This window comes from Eublepharis macularius, chromosome 5, assembly GCF_028583425.1.
Source record: "Eublepharis macularius isolate TG4126 chromosome 5, MPM_Emac_v1.0, whole genome shotgun sequence".
Taxonomy (NCBI): domain Eukaryota; kingdom Metazoa; phylum Chordata; class Lepidosauria; order Squamata; family Eublepharidae; genus Eublepharis; species Eublepharis macularius.
In genome coordinates, this window is record NC_072794.1 from 77977839 (window position 1) to 78000788 (window position 22950).

A 22950-nucleotide genomic window follows, 5' to 3' on the forward strand; every position below is an offset into this window, starting at 1 on the left:
TGTAGTCTCTGCTTTTCACCACAACCAGGACATTACTCTACCAGTGTTTTGTACTTCACCTTCTACAGAGGCTGGCAGGCTACTACACACATTGGACGTCAAGCACACTCTGTGTTTTTATCTGGACAGGACTGTTGCCTTCATAAAGGACCCTAATGTAAAGGATTTAGCTTCAGAAAGGAGCTAAAAAAAGAAAGTCACCGCTCAAACCATCTCCAACTGGTTGGTGTGGTTAATTAAAGAGTGTTATGGACAATCCGAACAGTTGTGCCCTTTGAATATCAGGGCATATTTGACTTTGTCAGCATTTAGTCTGGGCATTCCACTTGTGGACTTAGGCAAGGCGGCCACCTGGTTGACTCTGTCCACCTTTATTAAACACTATGCGATTAACATAGACTCCAGAAGGGATGCTGCGGTTGGCAAGGCTGTCCTGAAGAGTCTTTTTCGATGGTGATGAGCAACACGCCCACCTCCTGGGTAAGTTCGCTCGCTACTCTCCCATGTGGGACTGCACAGAAGACACGATGATGAAAACAGGGTTGCACCTACTTGTAACTGTTGTTCATTGAGTGTTCGTCTGTGCAGGCACACATCCCTCCCTCCTTTCCCCACCGTGAGCTCTTTAAATATGCTGATTTCTTCTTCTTCATCTGCGGTTTATTGAACTGAGGGAAGGATCTGCTCGCCCTGTCTTTTATAGCCGTGCCCACACAAAAGGCACGCAAAAAGGGTGAGCATCTCATGCCTTTTGGAGTTTTGATATGTCCGTGGCTGGCTTGCACATGTGCAGTTCCCATGTGTTCCTGCCCAGAAGAACACTCTATGAACAACAGTTACATGTAGGTGCAACCCTTTTGTCTTGTGCTATCCTGCATTCTGTTTTTATTCCACAAAAGAATATTGGTTACTGTCCCATACCTTCAAAAAACTTTCAGCATTTTAAGATAACGATTTGCAACTTTAACCAAACAACTGATAGATAAGCCAAAAGTGAGGCCTAAAAACCATGACTGTCTCTCTTTAAGACTTGCGACTTCAGACGGTTAGCAAGCTTTCACAGGGGATAATAGAAACCTGTTAAACAAGTTTAATGAAGTGGAGCTCCTGAATGTAGGGTTACCTGTAGCTGGTTCATTGCCTATAACTCTTCTCTAATAACATGAGGTAAAATTTTACTGGTTTTCCCTTAGAGAAATAAAGCACAAAACTGATTTTACACATGGCTGTATTCATCTTCTGTGTCCTCAGTTAGGTCAACCCTTCTTGTTAGGGAACTCCAGTTAGACTAGAGTGCTTCTCGTAACTGAGATATATGTTGAATGTCTCCTAGAGGGAGGCCACTTTAAGCTCCGGCACTAATACAGATGATTTTGTGGCCTTTTCTTTTACAAGGTGCTTTAAGACCCTGCGCTAAGATACAGTGATAGCAGATCTGTCCTGAAATGAAGAGCTATATAGATATGAATTACTTCAGTTAATTGAGACTGTCCTTTTACAGAATTCTCTTTATATTAGGTCTGAGGAAATCAGGTTTACCTTTAATGTTCATTGTGTTCATGTACATCTTCTTGTGCTTTTTCAGAAAGGGCTCAGAAATGTGTTAGGTAGTCAGTGTTGCAAATAACTTTGCACAAATTTATTTGAAGAAGAAGGGTATACATATTTTTATTAAATAAAATTTAAAATCTGTACTGATTAGGAGTCAGGGCTGAACTCCTAAGCATGCAATCTACTAGTAGTTTTCATTATTACTTTAATTTCTTTCTAAGATATTTTATCCTGCTTTTCAACAATGTGGACAAAATAATCAACAATAAAATATAACAACTAGCTTAAATTTAATCAAACATGAGACAACAACAAATGTAACAGCAAGAGACAATAGAGATGTGTATCAACTGATTTTGATGTCTTTTATAAACATCAGCAGATGTTAAAGAACAATATATAAGAAAAGAGTGAGAATCACCCATCAGAGGACAGCAAGAGGCATATAGAATTATTTCTATTTTTCTGCCCTGTACTACAATCAGTCTGACTTTCATAGTGGGGGTCAAAATCTGTAAAGTAACCTTGGCACTCACCAGACCTCATAAGTGTACAGAGAACCTGAGTTCTATTAATCCACATACACAATTCTATAAGAACAATGTTCATGGGAGAACATACCTGGCAACTGAGCAGTACTTGTGTGGGCTGTTAAAGTGTAAAGAGTAATTTATTTAAGGACATCATAATTTATGTGTATTTGAAATAAAACACAAGTCCAGTGGTATCTTAAAGACTAAATATCCACTGGACTCCTGTTTTGTTTTGCTGCTGCAGAATACCATGGTTACCCATCTGGCATATATTTGCAAGAAAGAAAATTTCTCAAGATAATAAAAAGCATAAAAATGTAGAAAAAGAAGAGGACCTGCACTGCTTGGCACAGTGTTTTGCCAGTATAGGGTTCAAATTCATGTGCTTTCAAGCATTCCTTTGGTTTCAAGCCATTTCCAAGGATTTGGTATTTGGAAGAGCAGATAGCCATAGCTTCCAGGCATATCAAAAATGAAGCAAGGAAAGCCAGTAGTTCAAAACCCATTCCAATTGGGGTTTTCCTCAGATCAAATAGAATTAACCCTGGTTCTGCTAAGATATCCTAGTTGTTGTATCTCATATAGACTGAAAGTGAGTCCTGTTAAGATTGACAGACAAGACTTTTTGTCCAAATAAAAGCTTATGTTGGAAAAGATTGAAAATAGTGAGAATTGATAGAAAGGGTTCTTTACCCTGTGAGATGAACTGAACTTTGATCATGCAGAGGACAGTAAGCAAAAATGGGTTTTAATTCTTAGCAGACGTAACCTCATTTGGTTACATGACCTGCAGTACACATTGGCAATCTGCCTGAGACAGGCTGCATCAGAGGAAACTGAACATACAGATGCATGCATACATACCTTAGAGCAAATAGGCTGCTGACATTGAGATCTTTTGGCCTTGGAAATATGGAGCCAGTTTAGTTGACTGAACTTTAGAGCTCTGCTGCATCCCATCGCATTATATTTCAAAACACCAAAAAGGAACAGTTGTTGAAATCAATGAGACTTGCTTCCAAGTAAAAGTGGTTTCCCAGTGTCTTCTAGCAGAATATCATTAATTGTGTGGTAGAAGAGAGTTTGAGTTTTGCAATTTTCTGGTATATTTTCCAGTGTTTATTGATAGAAAGATGGCTATAATGATTCCATGCACGTAGAAGGTATTATTCTCTTTCATTTTCATGTAATGCAATTTAATCCACAATTAGCAGTTTTTCATAGCTACATTTAAGCTAGATAAATCTCTTTGTGATTTATCCTACTGCTAGATGCATGATCATAAAAATCCCATTTAGTTCAGCAGAATATAGTTGCACAAAATAGGTTTATGATGAGGCTTTGGAACAGTTTATTATACAAATCCATTTACACCTCAGTCATAAACAATTCTGCTCTGATTTCACTAGAAATTAGTTTCTCAGTTAAGTATGTTTAAGATCATGGTTGCAATCTCATTAGTTTAGTTATTTTAGGAGCTTTTGGTACCGTGTCATCTAAACCATATCGTGCCAGACTTTGAAACAAGATGCTATAGTTTGGTCTTCCACTTTTAAAAAAAACCCTCATGTTTCAGATAACTACTAAGTCATAGTAACTGTTAAAAAGTTTAATTAGCCAATACATTTCAGAAAGTGGTATAAACCATGACATTCGTAATTCTCTCCCAGAAAAGAGGTAGATCTGTATAGTAATCAAATGGATGTGTACATTGAAACGTTTGGTGAGCAGCTGAAGAAAGTAAATGTTCCAGCAGTATGATTGAGGGGCAGGGATGACAAAGGCGGACATGCAAAGACAGACATACTTTTTCACTGAGGTACAGATGAGTGTGGACACACATCTGGTCCTTATCTGATCCTGACCAATTTATTTTCTGTGATTCCTGTACCAGTGATCCCTAGATTTTGCTATAATTGCAATACTGATTTCAAGTAGTTTAGTATTGTTCTGGCTTTCCAGTAGCCCTTCCCTCTGTACCTAGTTTGGACCTAGAGACAGGGGTAAAACACTACATGGAATTCTCCCATATTAAATGGTAAGTTGCAATGCCTTTAAGTCCTAGAGGCCCAGTTCAGGTTTAAGAGGTTTATGATTTGCAGTATACAAAAATGACATACACTTAGATCCCTGTGATATGTTCTGCTAATTGAAGGCTGCATCCGTCATGCTGTACTGGATCCCTTTTCCCCAGGAGTAGTATTTTGGGAAATCAGTACACTGCAGCAGGTGAGAGGCAGGTGTGAAAATTCTGGTATCCAAGCCTTTAGTTAGCAAATTGAACAAGGTTATGATTAGGATCCAAATCATAACTTTGTTCACTTGAACTAGAGATTTATTAGATCAGCTTGCTAGCGCTTAGGATGTATCAGTGGGAGTCACTTAGATTAGATCCAGTGCTTTCTTGCACGATAATGATCACAACTCTCAGGGCACAGGCAGTACTCAAAATCTTAAGTAGCTAATGAAGTAATGCTGTCTTTCCTAGAAGCTGAGCAGAGATATGTTGTCAGTTGGCTACGAAAAGTCATGGTCCAGGAAACAAGTAATGGTTAGTCCCATGTGGGAAGTCTGAATAAGTCAGGTGAAGAATGCAAGAGCAGATTAAGTGAAAATAGGGAAGACAGGAAGCAAGCAAAGGCCCAAAGAGATACCAGGGATAAAATGCCAGAATTCTTGAAGTTCATGGAAAACAGTTGATTTGTCCATGTCACTGCCTGAGCAAAACATTTGGAAATTATAGGAAAAAACTGAAATATATGCAATACTCATTTTATCAGAGCTAAAGGTACTTTATTATTTTAAATTCATAAATAAATGGATTATGTCTAATCATTTCATACTATACGGCTTGGTATAGTTCTAAAATTTATACACACACACACACACACAGTACTGGAGAAGGAGCAGCAAATGTTGCATTCTAAAGAACCGACTTAGACATAATTTTTTGCCAGTTTTGAAAATAAGGGCATTTTTTTAAAAACACCGAAAGAAAGAAGTCATCAATATTTTAATAAACAAAGTGAGTGAATATTATTCAGAAACAGAAGATACTGCAAAAATGGGTAGTACCCATTTTGTAAGTACATTCCACAACCTGTCTTTCAAATTGCTTCCCATTGCCTGAAAAACAATAATTCAGATCTCAACCAGCTATAAATATTGGTATTGATTTCAACTTTGTAAAATCAGTCTCTTCAGTAGTGTATCATCATCGCATACAGTCCTGTCCCAGCACCTGGGCAAAATTGGCCACATGAAAGCTATATCATGTGATTTAAACTGTAAATAATATATCCTTGAAAATTTTACCATCTTATGTGTCTATCTTTAGTCAGAATTAGGGGTGTGCGCTTTGGGTTCCCGGTAAGGGGTGGGGGAACGAACTGGGCCTGATTAGTAAAGATTCAGTATTTCTGAATCAGGGCCAGTATGATGGCCCTGATTCGTAAATACTGAATTAAAGCTTCCCAAAGCAATTCGGATTGCTTTGGGAAGCTTCGGGGCCTTTTTAAAGGGCGCCTTCCCTCCCACCACCACTCCACTTACCTGGTGGCGGTGAAAGCAGTGGCCTTCCTTGCCAGCTTGCCAGCCGCCGCAGAGGTCGAAGCGGCAGTGCAGGCGGCGGCGGCATTGCTGCCGCCCTGCCAGCTGCCACAGAGGCCAAAGCGGCGGCACGGGTGCTGGTGCTCACTGCCGTCCTGCTGGCCGCCACAGAGGCTGAAGCAGTGGCCGGTGCCGGTGCAGGCATTCGCTGTTGCTCTGCCAGCCACTACATAGGCCAAAGCGGCAGTGCGGGGGCAGCGCAGGCGCCGGCACTTGCTGCTGCCCTGCCAGCCGCCACAGAGGCCAAAGCGGCAGCTGGCAGTGGCGCAGGTGTTCGCTGCCTGGTCGCCACGGAGGCTGAAGCAGTGGCGCAGGTGGCACAGATGCCAGCATTCACTGCTGGTTTGCCGGCCACCGTAGAGGCCGAAGTGGTGGTGTGGGTGGTGCTGGTGCCAGCGCTCACTGTCGCCCTGCCAGCCGCTGCGGAGGCCAAAGCGGTGGCCTGCACCGCCACTCTGCCAGCCGCTGCGGAGGCTGAAGCGGCGGCACGGGCTTCAGAGGCTCTGGCTGCAGCCTTCCTTGCCGCCCTGCTGGCTACGGCGGCGGTGGCAGAGGCACCTGCTCTGGCCCTTGGGAAAGGTAAATGGGGTTGGGGGTTGGGGGAAGGGGGGCTCAGGGGGGAGGTGGAGATCACTTCGGTATGCTCTGAATCATTTTCCGAATACCTGAAGCCACTTCGGGTTTTGGGTTATTCTGAACCGTTTTCCCATTTTGGGTAAACCCGAAGCAGGAAAACCGAATATTTCCCCACTGCACACCCCTAGTCAGAACCAGCTTCTGAAAGATTAATAGCTTCTGGTTCTGAACTTTCAGTTTTGTCTTTATGAACTTTGCAAAACAAGGTATTCTTGGTTTCTAACAGGCTGCCTGTTATTGTTAACTTGTTTCTTAATTTGGTGGTGTGTGTATGTATTTCCAAACAGAGATATTTCTTTCACACACTGCACACAGCAGAGCAATCTGCCAGTGAAAGGATTTGAGAATTATTTATAGTAGACCTACTCAGGATTGCTTCCATAGTTTTTACAGAGTTGTTAGAATGTTTTGTGACTGGACAGTTAGAACAATATTGGAAAAATCTTTAAAACATTTCATTCTAAAAAATTTTAAAAATCAGTTTTGTTCAGGTTTTTTTAAACATGTTAATTGGAGAAATTTTGAAAAGAAGTCCTTTGGAGTAGGAGTGGGGAACAGAATCCAGATGAAAATCAGCATCTCCCAAATTTTTCTGGCTTGTCACATCACTAATAGATCCAGAAGAGTTAGCCGTGTTAGTCTGTAGTAGCAAAATCGAAAAGAGTCCACTAGCACCTTTAAGACTAACCAACTTTACTGTAGCATAAGCTTTCGAGAATCACAGTTCTCTTCGTCAGATCACTAATTGGGCATCTTGATTGCACAGGCAAGAGGAGGGGGTGAAAAGTAAGCAGTTGTGCAAAGCTCATGGCAAGGTGGTGATGATGGTAGGGAAGCAACAAAAGTGCTTGGTCCCAGGAGGTACCCATTCTGTCAGCAAGAAGTAGTGGTTAAAGCTCTAGAAAGTCTCCGTTTTGAGTCCTTCCTGTTGTTTAGAGGTCCTGATGACCAGATGTATCTGCAAAAAATTATAAGACACAGCAGTGATCTTGGTGTTACACATTTCAGGCTTAGAGTGCAATGGGGAGCAGTTGAACACATTTGGAAGTATATAAAGTAAGGCCTCTTTCCTGTTGACCTGCCTCTAGGGCTACTACATTTTTATTTTCTTGGCTGCTGTGCATTTAGTTTAGTGGATATAGGCTGATTCCGCACACATTGGATAATGCACTTCCAATCCTCTTTAGAGATCATTTGGAACTGAATTTTTTGAGTGTGAAACAAAAAATCCTCCCAAATGATAGCTAAAGTGCATTGAAAGTGCATTATCCAACGTGTGCGGAATCAGCCATAGTGTCCCACTATTTATTGCAATAAAAAAAACTTATTTTTTGTTCATGAAGCTGCAGTTAAAGGTTTAGTAGCAGAGTTTTTAAAAGTCTCACCCATCCCTGATACCTGTTTATAAACATTTAGGCTGCAAAATTTGAAACGTTCTCCCAAAGCTGTTCCTTAATTGTAGTACTGTTATGTCAAACATCAAAGGTATTCACTAATATTTTGTTGTGATCAGATGTTTTTGGTTGCAATTTAATGTTTTCAATTTTATATATAAATATATATATATTTATTTTCCCTCCCTTTAAAGATTTGAAATTGAAATAGAACCAATTTTTGCAAGTTTGGCATTGTATGATGGTAAAGAAAAGAAAAAGGTGAGTTTTTTTTATAACAACTATGTCTTTGTTTACAGGGTCTGAACTACAGTGCTTCTGTGATTAACTGTTGTAAGAGTACTATGTTCCATTTTCAGCCCCAGAACTCAAGAATCTCATAAACAAATTAGGAAGCAGCACAAAATTATCTGCAAAGAGAATAAGAGAGGTTGAAGGCAAAAATGTGTAATCTGAAAAGATAAAATAGTTTAAAAGAAAGAAGTGTGCAAAAGTGGGATGAGATTGGGAATTTACAGCCTTGGCATAGAAGATTTCCTTCATTTGTAGTTTTCTTTTAACCTGTAACATATGATACATTGTCCGTCTTCTGTGCAGCCCCACATGGGACTGCGCGTGCGCAGGCCTGCCGACCGGATATTTTTTCTTCCAAGTAGAGTCCACTAGGGGGCGCTCGTCCGCCAACTGTGCAGGCGCGGGCCTTCCCGCCCAAATGGCATTCGGCGATGGCGCCCCTTCACCCTCAGTTTCTCTTTTGCTGCCGACCGGTGTAGTTCTTCTAGTTCGCTGCGGAGAAAAATCGAAAGTGCGTTTAGAAGATTGTCATTCTTTTTCTTGGTGAGATCCTCTCTCAAGATGTCTGAGAGAGCCCTTTTTAAACTCTGTGCTACCTGCTCCACCAAGATGACCAAAACCGATGGTCATTCGGTTTGTTTGGAGGCCTAGGGGAGGCCCACAAGGTGGAGGAATGCGAGCACTGCCAACGCTTTACCCCCAAGGCCAGGGCCGAGAGGAAGCATAGATTACAGGCCTTGCTGTGGAATCAGGCCATGAGTGCTACCGGGGCCCCTTCTTTCTCTCCAAAACCGCCTTCCCTTGGAGGCTCAGTCTGCAGTACTCCTTCCCATAGACCGCGCTCCCCGGAAAGGGCCCGCGTGAACACGTCGGATCCAAAGAGCCCAACGGTCCCCTTGACTCATCAAGTGGACTCGGATCCGACTCGGGTCCGTAAGCACCAAGACAGGTCTTTCTCGCACTCGGATTCTACGGCTCCGTCGGTTCCGAAAGCCAAGAAAGCATCGTCGGATCCGATACTGCCATCTCGGAAGGAACCGAGCGAAATGGAACCGAAGACCCTGGATCCGATGCCCTCGGATCCGGCTCCTCCATCCACTAAGCCGGCAAAATCTAAGGGCACGGATCGTTCGGCTGAGCATCCCACGGTCGCCCTCGGATCCGATCCAATTTTGGAACCTACCTTGTCAGAGAAGAGGGAGCGGAAGGATCGGAAGTGTAGTTCAGCATCTTCGATCGAGGCCCCTGCGGGGAAGAAGGTGAAAAAGAAATCCAAACATTGTCTGTCTACATCAGTTCAGACCGATCATTCTTGGGTTAGACCAAAGACACCTTCTCCTCAGGTGAGATCTCCATCCTGCTCGTCGTCTGGAGAGGAGGGGGAGATCGTGACCAGCCACAGGGATTATCCCTTTCCGGGGGACCTATCCCTTCATTTTGGCAGTAGAGATTACTTTGCTGATCCATCAGACTACCCAAGATCCCATCGATCATACTCTCCATTTTCCGGTAGGGAGGACTGGGGGGTGGGGTCGTAGTGCATACTCACGTTACGACTCTCCTGAAAGAGGTCTCTCGCATCACTCTTCGGATAGGATCCGAGAACCGAGTCCTAGCCCTCCTTCAGATCTGTCACTGGAGGATATCATTGTCGGAACCAGGCGGGTGTCTCCATCCGAGGATTACAGACTCTATGCAGAACAGATGCTCCGTATGGCTCGGTGTCTGGAGATAGAAGTTTCTACTACCAACCCGAAACCCAAAGACAAGATCCTCCAGTATGTGCAATCTGGCAATCCGTCCACCATTGCCTTCCCCATGACTGAGGGCCTGGTAGAGGTCATCACCTCGACATGTGAAAAACCTGCCTCTGTATATCCTACCTCGAGGAAATTGGAGGCCCTCTATAAGACCAGGGACAATGACTGTCCTTACCTTTTTTCTCATCCTCCTCCTTCATCATTAGTCACTGAGGAGATGCAGGCAAGACAGCGCCAGAGCACGCATGCGGTCCGTGCAGACAAGGAAAGCAGGAAGCTTGATGCGCTGGGGAAGAAGATCTATTCCTCGGCAGCACTGACCTTGAAAATTGCAAACTACTCGGCCATCATGGGAGCGTACCAGATCTTCCTGTGGAACCGGGTGGCCGTCTTCCTCGAGAAGTTACCCGATAACCAGAGGCCCTTGGCTAAAGTTATTATGGATGAGGCCTTGCGTCTGTCTAGGCAGCAAATTAACACCGGCTGTGACTGTTGATACAGCAGCCTGATCACTTGCATCAGCTATTGTTTTGCGCAGACACTCCTGGCTCCGCACCACGGCCTTGCCTGTGGAGACACGCAATAAGGTAGAGAACCTGCCCTTCGAAGGGCAGACCCTGTTTTCCTCTAAGACAGATGACTACCTGTCGCAAAAGCGTAAAGATCGCCTCACGGCTAGATCCTATGGCATTCTCCCTTCCAGACAGCCAACTGATCACCGCACCCAATACCGTTCCTACCAGAACTACAGGGGGCGCTACCAGAAGTTCCACCCGTATCCTCCTTATGGGTCCTACAGGCCTTACCAACAGGCTTCTGCTCCCTACCAACGTAGGAGGCCTAAAAACAGGTCCCGTCGCAACCAGCAAGGCTCGGCTCCTAAGGAACCCCCTGGTCAGACCAAGCAGTTCTGACTAGATGACGGACGGTCTGTGGTGTTTGGGGACAGACTGTCTACGTTTGCGCCGGCATGGGCCAAAATTACCAGTGATAGTTGGGTTTTGAGCATCGTTTCAGTTGGCTATAAAGTTCAGTTTGAAAGTTACCCTGAATTGTCTCCGGCTGATTTTTCTCAGCAAACCTCTTCGGACAAATTGCAAGCCGAAGTGTTAGCCTTACAAGAGAAGGGGGCAATTCAAGCTCTTCCCCCTAATGCTTCCCCTCTGGGATTTTACTCCAGGATGTTCCTGGTAGACCAAAAAAGATGGTGGTATATGCCCTATCCTCGACCTGAGGAGGTTGAATAAATTTTGTTTAGGATGCTCACGCTGGCCACTGTGCTACAGCTTATGCCAGATGATATGTGGTTTGCTGTCCTAGACTTAAAGGACGCATACTTCCATATAGCTATTCACTCAGGTCATAGAAAGTACCTTTGGTTCCTTTGCAGGGACAAGGTTTTCCAGTACCAGGTTTTGCCCTTTGGGTTGTCCTCCGCTCCCAGGGTCTTTACGAAGTGCATATCTACTGTGGTGGCTTACCTTAGAAAGCAGGGTTGCACGGTGTACCCCTATCTTGATGACTGGCTTCTGGCTGCATCATCGGCTGAGGCCCTTCAGGAACAGATAGAGAGTGTCGTACGCACCTGTTCCCGTTTGGGACTTTTGGTTAATTTTGACAAATCTACCCTTCTCCCCTCTAGGAGACTTACCTTCATTGGTATGGTGCTGGATGGAATTTCCAATAAGGGTTTCCTCCCGGTTGAGCGGGCACAGAGGATCTGCAGGATGGTTGCCCTTTTTAGGAGGTGCAGGTTCCAATCCGCGGCTACCATACAGCGCCTAGTGGCGCTGATGGCTTCCGCTATGGCGGTCACCCCCTTTGCCCGCTTACATATGAGGCCACTCCAATTGTGGTTCCTATCCGTCCATGACTTTGAGTTAGCCTCACAGAACCGGAAGTACTCAATACCTAGGGGGATCATTCGTTCCCTGGGTTGGTGGGGCGTGGAGTCCAATCTCCTCCAAGGTGTTCCCTTTGGCCCAGTGCAGGCCCAAATTACCATTTCCACTGATGTGTCTAATGTGGGCTGGGGCGCGAAATGTGGATCCCTTAGGGCCCATGGCACATGGACTGACTTTGAGCAGGGCATTCATATTAACTTATTAGAACTGAAGGCCATTCGTTATGCCCTTATCGCGTTTACAGATACACTACAGGGGAAATCAGTACAGGTCCTTACGGACAACAGTACAGCCTTGTGTTACCTGAACAGACAGGGTGGCAAAACTTCGCGGGTCCTGTGTGAAGAGGCAATCCGCATCTGGGAATGGGCCCGGGCCAGTCACACTCACGTCCAGGCAGTGCACATTCCCGGCACTGCGAACGTTGTTGCAGACAAGTTGAGCCGCATGGTGCAGGACAATTACGAATGGACTTTAACAGACTGTTATTTGAACAAAGTCTTCCTGATGTGGGGGTTCCCGGAAGTGGACCTATTTGCTACAGAGTCCAACAAGAAAGCCCCCCTGTTCTGTTCCAGGGGGGGATTAGGTCTCCACTCCTTGGGAGACACCTTTCAACTAATCTGGAGGGGTCGTCTCTTTTATGCCTTCCCCCCTTTCCCACTGATATCAAGGACTGTCAGCAAAATTCAGCGGGATGGTTCCCAGGTGGTGACCCCCTTCTGGCCTTGCCAGCCCTGGTTCCAGCACGTGCTGTTGCTGTCCCGGGGTCAGTCCTACCGCTTCGAGCTCAGCCCAGACCTTCTGTCGGACAGGGGGACATGGTATCACGATTTACCCAGACTGAATCTCACGGCATGGTGTTTACTGGGCAAGGGGGAATGTCAGATAGAGTGACTCAAATTTTGCTTAACGCTCGGCGAGACACGACCAGGAAGTCTTATGCCGTAAAGTGGAAGCGTTTTGAGGCCTGGGCTGCTCCTAAGGGACTAAATGTCTGGGACTGCCAGTTGGTATCCATTTTTGAATTTTTGTTGTCCCTGAAAGATGATGGGTTATCTAACTTGTCCGTTAAGGTTTATTTGGCCGCCATCTTGGCGTTTCATTACAGAATTGACGGAAAGACAGTCTTCTCTCATAGTCTGTCTAAATTGTTTCTGAGAGGGTTAAATAATGTGTTTCCCCAGGCCACTGCTGTTGTGCCCCAATGGTCCCTTACGCTGGTTCTAGCAGAACTTATGAAGGCCCCATTCGAACCTCTAGCGACTTGTGACCTGAAATGGCTCTCCCTTAAGGTCGCCTTTTTAGTGGCAATTACTTCTACAAGGAGGGTTAGTGAACTAGCAGCCCTCAGATTTGACCATCCATTTCTTAAGATTCACCAGAATAAGGTGGTTTTGAGACCTGATACTCGTTTTAGGCCCAAGGTGGCAACCCAATTCCATACTTCACAGGATATTGTCCTCCCAGTTTTCTTACCTGCTCCGACTAGCGCGGCGGAAAGGTCCCTACACTCTCTGGATGTGCGTAGGGCGATTTTGTTTTATTTGAACCGTACAGCTGCCTATAGGAAGGATAAGAAGCTGTTTGTCTGTTACTTTGGTGCTAGACAGGGTAGGGCTGCCTCCTCTCAATCCATCTCTCGTTGGGTATCTCTGGCTATTAAGACTTGTTACTTTCAGGCTAACCTGCCTTCTCCCTTGGAGGTTAAAGCACACTCTACCAGGGCACAGTCTACCTCGGCGGCCTTCCTGAAGGGCATCCCGCTGCGGGACATCTGTAACGCCGCTACCTGGTCTTCCTCGGAGACGTTTGCAAAGCACTATGCGATGGATGTCATGGAGAGGAAGGATGCCTCGGTGGGACAAGCTGTTCTCCAATCTCTCTTCCTTTGAGGGACACACCCACCTCCGAGGTAAGCTACTTGTTAGTCTCCCATGTGGGGCTGCACAGAAGACGGACAATGAAAACAGAGTTTCGCTTACCGTAACTGCTGTTCATTGACATCTTCTGTGCAGACACACAACCCTCCCTCCTGCCCCGCTGTGTCCTTCCTGACCTGTGTTTTAGGGTTGGACAGCGGCAATGGAGAAACTGAGGGTGAAGGGGCGCCGTCGCCGGATGCCGTTTGGGCGGGAAGGCCCACGCCTGTGCAGTTGGCGGACGAGCGCCCCCTAGTGGACTCTACTTGGAAGAAAAATATCCGGTCGGCAGGCCTGCGCACGCGCAGTCCCATGTGTGTCTGCACAGAAGACGTCAATGAACAGCAGTTACAGTAAGCGAAACTCTGTTTTTCAGAATATCAGCTCTTTGATTAATAGGAAATTATTCACTCCAGACAAAATAGAAATAAAAGAACATCACTCTGTTCTTATTGGATATGACATGCAAATAGACTCCCCTCATAACATTCTTTATTGCAACTTCTTGCATAACTCTGATTTTTCTGTGCAGTACATTTTAAATGTAATATAATCTCTCATATAAGGTTCATCTTAAATTGGTAAAATAGTAATAGTTTTACATACTGTGTTTTATTCTTCTGAGAAGTTAGAGTTAAAAGAAAATATAGAAGTGGCCAGTGTCCTCTGGTGTCGTTTAATGGCAGTTCATAAAGTTTGCATTGTTATTGCTTGATGGACGCATGAACTGTCACTTTGTTTCATTCCTGACAGAGGAATTCCTGCATTGTTCTGTATTTAAATTGCAAGACAATTTCCAGGAACGTGACCTATCTTATGGTTAACAAAAGCCTCTACTTCTGCTTACCTGATGTTTTATCCTTCCTCCATGCTGTTGCAGAGTAATCCAATCTGGTAATGGCAACATGCATGTCCAGAGAAGAGAAGATTGAAGGAATACATTTGGTTTGGTGCAATAATGACTATCTGCAAGGGGTAACTGAGTTAAACAGGATTATGAATTTAGGAATAGGAAAGAGGTGATGCTGTCCTTCCCCCATAGCTCTTCTGTCTTTTCCAAGCTAGCCTCCTACCTCTACAGCTAGTGTACTTGCTAGTGTACTTCTCTTCTCTGTAGCCAGCTTGCAGCCACCTGTATGCTGGAATGAAAATGTAGAGGCAGCAAAGAAGGGTGAGTCGTCGTTGGAGAGAATGGGCTCTTTATCTCCATGAGGCCCACATTTAGGGAGGTTTGTTGTTTAACTAAACTCTAGTCCCCTCCAATCCCTGTAGTGGCAATGTTTCAAGGTGAGAACTATCTGCTTACCATGATGGCCTTGCTCATTTTCCTGGAAGACGGGGTGGGTGCCACACTGGAGAACAAATGGCATGTCAAAGAGCCACATATGGCTCCCAAGCCACTGTGTATCACTGTGTTAGATGATGACTGTAGGCATAAGGATCACATTGAATGTATGCCTGAGATTTATGTCATGTATTTGTATAGCATAAATATGCATAAATCTGCCTTATTTGCTTTTTTATGTCCTAATATTTTAGTTTTGGCTCAAAGCATTTGATGATAATGTGTGTTGAAGGGAAGTAATAGATTAAGAACTACTGATATGCTTCCATCATTATGGATTTACTCAGATTGCGAAAGATAGACTTAAGATGGTGGGAGAACCATGTAGGTGTAGATTTCTCTTGGCATTTAGATTTGGCATGAAGAGTAGAATTCTAGACTGTGAACAAAAAACTCTGTGTTAACATTGTATTCGTTTGACTGGACATTCAAAGGATGTCAACCTTAGCACTTAGCTGAACAGTTTGCAGTGATCTGTTCTTCTGGTGACAGATAGCATAAACTATTATGGGGAGGGAGAAATGAGACTCTTTATCTACATCTGGTAGAAGATATATTAGGCACAATTAGATATAATTTTTCCATTGCTAAAGTTTTCTTTATTTTTATAGTGTACTACTTTTTGGTTGCATCAAAGTTCTGCAAATGGAATGGAAATTTTGCAGAATGGAACTTCCTGCTTTCCCCTTCTCACTGTGGCCCATTCCCCCTCCCTGCCCTGTACTGGGTTCAGAGAACACCAAGGAACATCATTGCTCACAATGTGTATAGGAAGGGAGGTTTGCAATGGGACAGAGGAATTGGCAAACAATGCCTCTCTGGGCCAAATGCCCTTCTACAAGCAGAAAATAAATGTTAGATATAAACTATTCTGTGTTGTACTTAGTTTAAATCCCTTGTTGTACTTAGTTTAAATCCCAAAGGACAATCTGATAAATAGAGTGTTTGTATTAGTATTTCTTGTTTGTTTGTTGTGTATCTGGAAAAGGCACAAGCCATACTGGTACAAACATTTTACATGATTTATGAGGTAGCTATTCAGTGGTTTACTGCCATTTCTGCTAGTTGATTTCCAGTTTTTGTCTGGAATGGTAGTCATATGAGGGAAATGAACTGCTCTAACATTTTCAGATCTTGTATTTAATAAGAGGTGTGAGAAATTTGATACCCACACAAATCTGCTACTAACGTATATTCTTTAGATTTCAGAGAACTTCTACTTTGATTTAAACTCAGAACAAATTAAAGGCATGTTGCGTCCTCATATACCTCCAGCTGCTATAACAACATTGGCCCGGTCAGCCATCTTTTCTATTACTTATCCCTCTCAAGATGTTTTCCTGGTAATAAAGGTAAGAGGTGGTATTTCTGCTTATAAAATGTGGGTATTATTGAACAGAAGAATTTCTTAAATGAATCTAAGGCTCAAACATGATGTTCCAGTGTCTCACTAATTCAGAGTTTTAAAATACATAGAACATTTTACAAGAAAAAATGTTGCTTGAAGAGAAAGAATAGTTGAAAACAATAAAGAATGTTCATAGATCCATAGAGTTGGAAAGGGCCTTGCAAATCATCAAGTACAATTCCCTACTTAGTTCAGGAAATCCAAAGATAGATCATTCAAAACAGATGATTATCCAGACTGTTTCAAGATCACCAGTGAGGACAAGCCCCCCCCCCCCGATTCCCAGTAACTGGTTGGTCTGCTCTAACCATTAGGAAGGTCAACTCATATTCAACCCAAATCTTGCTACCCTCCTGTAACCACAACCACGACAAAGGGGGATTTCCCTGGACTAGCAGAACTACTATATATACATAATCAGGGAAAAATCACAATTACAAAATGTGTAAGTTTGATCAACATTCAAGGTGCAAAAATCAGTGGCTTGAATGTAACACACAATTTACACAATCAATACATAGTAATGACGTATCCAACAGGTAGAATTAAACCGGTAGAGTCTAATGTCCATCTAATGAAAATCCAACTGGTGGAGAATCATGCAAAAGTCAATAGTACTTGATTATTTCTTCCATAAACAAGATTTCTTTTCAATCTATTTACAAATTCCTATGTGTAGACCATCATACAGTCTAGAAGGATAAATGCAATCTAAACTTACCCAGTTTCTTTAACCTTTCCTCATAGTACTTGTTTTCTAGACTCCCAGCTATCTTCATTGTCCTCTTCAGAACCCATTCCGGTTTGTCTACACATTGTAGGGAACAGCATTCTATAAATATTTCAAGTCAATAAATAATTAAACAAGCAAAGACAAATAAATTAAAAATTAATATTTTGTGCCTAATCAAAATTGGAATGACAGATACGTTGTTCATGACAACACTGTACAACCACTTTAGTTGTAGTAGATAAATTCATAAATGTTTAAGTCCAAGCTAGCGATTATTATTGCCAGCCACAACACGCCCCTAATGTTTCTGGGCCTATGAAGAAATCCACTGATCAAGAGGCGTCTGTTTGATACTGTTGTGGTTCATGCTAACCATTTTTGATAGACAATTCTGACATAGAGATACTGTATCTTATAAAATCAAGATCCAATTTGGGCCAGCTGGTCTCTAAATATTCCTACCCTCAACTAACTGGGTTCAGACATTATCCAAGGGAAAGAGGAAGTTACCTCAAACAATTGTTCTTTCACTTCTGCAAATTTGCCTCGACAATTTTGATGTCACTATCCAAAGACAGCCTGTTCCATAGAGATCTTTGGCATATGTTTATCACTTCAGCTCAGTGGAAGTGACTTGAACCAGATGGCTGCTCTTTGCACTTTAAGGCCGTACTTTTATTTTGCCCTTTTCTGCTGATGTGATGTTACTAAGCTCTGAAAGTAGTTGTGGCGATGTCTTAGCAGCTATGTTATAATAGAGTTCCTGAGAAATAGTATTCCTATTGCCCTGGGAAATATGTTAAGATTAAGATTCACATTTCATTGTCCCAGATCACCCGGGCAAGATGGAGGCTCATTGACAGTAGCATTAAGAGGAGATTCTCTTTTCAAATTTTGCACACATCCCATTGTATAGCTTCTGAAGCAAAAACGTGCATGCATTATATATATATATTGTTCACAGTACTTGATTTTTACAAGATAAGAGCAGAAGATTAACACCATGCATCGGAGACCAATATCTATCTAAAAGAGCTTGTAGCTGCACATTAGTGCTTGTAAACTCAATGAGATGAGCCTAACTAGCGGGCATTTGTTTAAAATGGCACTCCACAAGAAGGAAAAGGACATGAGCAAGATAAATAAGCAGAAAAAATAATTTGTGGTATGTCTGTGTTTGCCAGGTGCCTGCTTATGCTCGGCAAACTCCTGGCAATTAAAGTCTCTGCCCACTGATCCTCAGCTGATTGGCAGGAGGAGGCAGACAGGCAAAATGATGTCACTTCTGGCACAACCAGGAAGCAATGTGGCTGTGCTGGGGTCAATTTTCCTTGTTTTTGGTCAAAAACGCCAAGTTTGGGGGCAAGTGTGAAAGAATCTGGCTTGTATTGGAAGTGATGTCATCACACAGAAATGAAAATTGCATGGCCCCTTCCAGTAAGAATAAAAATGTGGACGAATGTGCTTTCTCTCCCCCTTTCAAATCTTCCTTCCAGTTTGTACAATACAGGAATATTGTTCATTTTTTTAAAATTGCTTTTCTGTAGAAGAATATTCTCAAAGCACTTTTCAAGCAATAAAATCAGTCAGTAGTAACATGTATCAGAATAAAATGGTCATCTCAAAACAAAGTAACAGAAAAATGCAGTTACCAGCATCTTCTACCGTACTCTGAGTTGCTAAAAAGCCCTGTCAAGAAGCTGTATGTGACGGACTGCACTTAACAGCAGGTTTCCAAAGTGCAGCAAAATCAGAGAGCTGGGAGCGGAAGGGTTAACTATCCCCTAGAATGGAGAGCTTGAGTGACAGGCTGCTCCCTCTTCTCTGGTTGGTCAGCATCAGCTGAAAAAACTATGTGATCAACTGAGTGCTGAGAATTTTTTTAAAAAATTATTTATTCCATACCAGAGTTTCTGTCAATTAGAACCAGTCTAAAGGCTATCATTTGGTTTCTGACAGGATTTGGAGTCAGGGAGTCTGACAAGAAAAGGAGGGAAGGGAGAAGACTCCTTTTCCTTAACTGTACTATTTCTGGCCCAAGGAAGACGTCTAAGAATTCAAAGTCTAATTTGAATTATACTGAAGCTGGAGTATACTTTACAAAGACGCCAGAAAACTGGGAGTGTGTTTTGGTGGGAGTGTAGTGGGTTGAGACTCCCTTTTAAGCCAAAAAGAAGAGGGGTTATATCTTCTGTGGAGAAGATGATTAATTCCTGCCCATTTTCGAAGGGAGTTTGGCTCTGTGGAGGACCCTGGTTTGTTGTGAAAGGAAAATGGTTTTAGACTACTCTGGAGATAGAAATACCCTCTAGTTTCAAGAAAGGAGTGAGATGCACAAAGAAAGTGACTAACTCCAGAAAACCTGAACTGTCATAGGAAATTTCCTGAAGAAACTTTGTTGCTGTAACTAAATGACGAAGTAAAACTCCTCTCACTGTTATGAACCAAGAATATATGAAAATCAGGATACTATTTTGCCTGTTAACCAAAGTGTATTCTGTAATAACATTTTTTTTACCTTTGCATTACTATCCCTTGACTATGTTTACTCAATCCGTGCTTGTTAAATAAATTTATTTCTTTTTCAATGTTATACAAACTATAGAGCCATTTCCAAGCCAAAAAAAAAAAAAGAGGACCCTTGCTTTCCCCTATCAAGTTCCTGGGCTGGGCTAAAATCCAGAATTATATCTGCATGTCAGGATGGGACAAACAGACTTTCTAAACCACAAATATTAAAACGCTACTTGGGGCTGCTCAGTCAAAGTAGGGAGACTGAATTTTGGTTGGAAAATCTACTTTACAATGGCGAGAGTGAAGGGGGGTGTTGTTGTCATACTATACTTTCACAAGATGATGGAGAGAATTCAAGAGAGCAAGTTGCTCCTTCCAGGGTCAGGTGTTCTGGTGAATCAGTGCAATTACCCCAAAAGCCATGTTCTGAGTCGCACCAGTAATCAGAGTAAAAGATGAAACAAAACTGGAAGCCGGACCTTTCTGTAGATCTTAGCTGAAGTCTTTGACCTGCAGTTGAATTGCAGGTAGGAATATTTGGCTGGATCCAAAGAACCATGATTGGAGCTCTACTTGTGGAGGGGATCCTTCCTGTCTTCTACAGACTCTGGGCAAACCAAAAATCTGCTCCTGAATGTCAGGCAACCCTTTGGAATAGTTTGCTGTAGCACAGGGCTGAGGTGTGTGTGCTGCAGCTTGAATGGGAAATCCTATGATCCTAGATCCCTCCCTGGCAAGCAGAAGTGTTTTCTGTTCATGTGAGGGTACTTCTAAGATCTAGTCAGATGTTGTTTGCACATACCTGTCTGAAACTTCCCTACTCTTTTTGATGTGGATATATTGCACAATGCAACTACATTTCCTGACTTTGATGATAAAAACTGTTCAAGCTTCATTAGTTGGTTAATCTGTTTGTTGGTGTGTATGCTATATGTGTCTATCCTATTACTCAACACATTTATTCCTTCCCCATAGCTGGAAAAAGTATTGCAGCAGGGAGATATTGGGGAATGTGCAGAGCCATATATGATTTTGAAAGAAGCAGATGCTGCAAAGGTAATTCTTAAATGTTTTTAAGTTAAATAACTTTTTTGGATACCTGTCATTTTTAGCCACTGTGGTGCAGTAGACAGAGTACTGAGTTTGGATCAATATCTTTCAGCTGTGCAGCTTGTTGAGAGGCCTTGATTAAGGACTACATCTCAGCCTGACTAGTATAAAAGTAGATCCCATGGTGTTTTCCCTGAGCACTTGGCAAAAGGCTGGAAAGGATTCTAAATAAATCGTATTAAGATTTGAGTCTCCCTTTTGTTCTAGCACATGTTATGAGTCCTTAGAGCTGTCAAAAAGCTTGGAATAATTTGGAGAGATACATATGGGGGTTCCTTGGAATACAGGTATGGCTGAGTTGTGGATTCTGTGGTTGTCACTTTCACCCATGTGAAGGTCCCTTTTTACTAGCTTATACCACATTTGAGCAGAAGAATCTTTATTACATTGACAAAGATGTCTTGTGTGACCATGAGGAAACACTGCAGCAATGTAGTCTCCCCCACCCCCAGTTCTCAAACAGGAATATGATTATAATCTTTCCTTCACGGCAAGCTTACAGCTTTTTTGGCGGCTTGGATCCTATATTTTCCTTCTGCTTGTGCAATGTGATTCTCTGTCAAGGAGTCTGTTCCTCTGGCTCCAGATGCTTTCTGCTCATGTACAACAAACCACTGTATATGAACTAAAAAATAGCTTGTGCAGGAGGACTGCACTTTGCAGTGGAAGCCCACTAAGTTCAAGTGGAAGGAAAGTATTGTTTCAAAGCTATTGTTCTTTCCCCTGTTAATATTTCAAAAGTGGTTGTATTTTATATGCATTGGGCTTTGCTTTTGCAGAACAAGGAAAAACTGGAGAAACTGAAAAGCCAAGCAGAGCAATTTTGCCAAAGACTTGGCAAGTATCGCATGCCTTTTGCATGGACAGCCATTCACTTAATGAACATAGTCAGCAGTGCGGGAAGTTTGGAGAGAGACTCAACAGAAGTAGAAATTGCTGCAGGAGGTTGGTATCGAGCATGTTCACAGAAAAATCCAAGGTAGCTCTTCTTAGATCATTAAGAATTCTGGAGTAAAAGATAGTTGAAATGGTCACACAGGGGCACACAGTGCTCCAGGTCAAAATGTGCATGAACTTGGAAGCAACTTCTTGCTAAAATCACCCTCCTTTTTAGAGCCTGGGAATGTAGTGAATGGAACACCAAAGCACATACATGAACTAGGTGTGTCTTATCAACCTTTTAGAGTTTTTTAAAAAAGAATAACAGATATGTGAACAAGGATGATCTCGTAGACGTTATGCACTTGAACTTCCAAAAAGCTTTTAAGAGAGGCCCTCACCAAAGGCTCATGTATAAGATGAGCAGTTGTGGGATAGAAAGATGGCTTTTCTTATGGATTATCCAGAGGAGTTAGCCGTGTTAGTCTGTAGTAGCAAAATCGAAAAGATTCCAGTAGCACCTTTAAGACTAACCAACTTTACTGTAGCATAAGCTTTCGAGAATCACAGTTCTCTTCGTCAGATGCATGGAGGGTCATGCATCTGACAAAGAGAACTGTGATTATCGAAAGCTTATGCTACAGTAAAGTTGGTTAGTCTTAAAAGTGCTACTGGACTCTTTTCGGTTATGGATTATAAGCTAGTTAAATTACTTGAAGCAGAGAGTAGAAATAAATGAACAGGTTTCTTAAAAGGCAGAAATGAGCAGTCAGGTTCCACATGGTTTGTTATTGGAACTGAGCTACTTAATTCCTCTGGAATTGTGGTGAGTAGTAAAGTGGCCAATTTTCTGATGTCATAAAATTTTTCAGGATGGTGAGAACCAAAGTGAATTGCAAAGAGCTACCAAAGAATCAGGTGTGGGGTAAGATTCATTGTGAATAAATACGAAGTGATATATAGTGGTTAAAAAACCCCCTAAATGTAAATATTCTGCTTTAGGGGTCTGATTTTGTGGTGCCTGATTGGGAAAGAGATTTTGGGTTCCTGGTGGATAGCTAAATAAAAGGCAGCAGTATCTCTTTATTCAAAAACTAATTAACTTCTGAAAATTGATGGTCTCTGTATTTAGTTATATATTAGACATAATATATAAATGGAACCTCCATGTTTGGAGGCAGAGTACAATTGGCAATGCCTTCCACTGCCACTGCGTAGGGTACTCCCCACTGTCTATAGAATTTACTATAGGCTATTTTGGATAAAGGATGGTAGCTTATTTTGACCCAGTAAGGTTGTTGTTATGTTCTTTAGATTGCCACAAAGTTGGATTCATTCTGTAACAAAATACGTGTTTA

General features: G+C 42.7%; 1 protein-coding gene across 4 annotated transcripts in view; it reads left to right on the plus strand.

Annotated features, from left to right (window-relative positions):
• The window catches only part of DOCK7 (dedicator of cytokinesis 7), a 186206-nt gene that overhangs the window by 51124 nt on the left and 112132 nt on the right, over positions 1-22950 (plus strand). For all 4 annotated transcript variants that reach the window (XM_054981568.1, XM_054981564.1, XM_054981566.1 and 1 more), the window contains exons 8-11: positions 7918-7984; positions 16151-16300; positions 20579-20659; positions 21493-21658. In XM_054981568.1, the coding sequence (XP_054837543.1) occupies positions 7918-7984; positions 16151-16300; positions 20579-20659; positions 21493-21658 (464 nt within the window). The remainder of the gene's footprint in view (positions 1-7917; positions 7985-16150; positions 16301-20578; positions 20660-21492; positions 21659-22950) is intronic.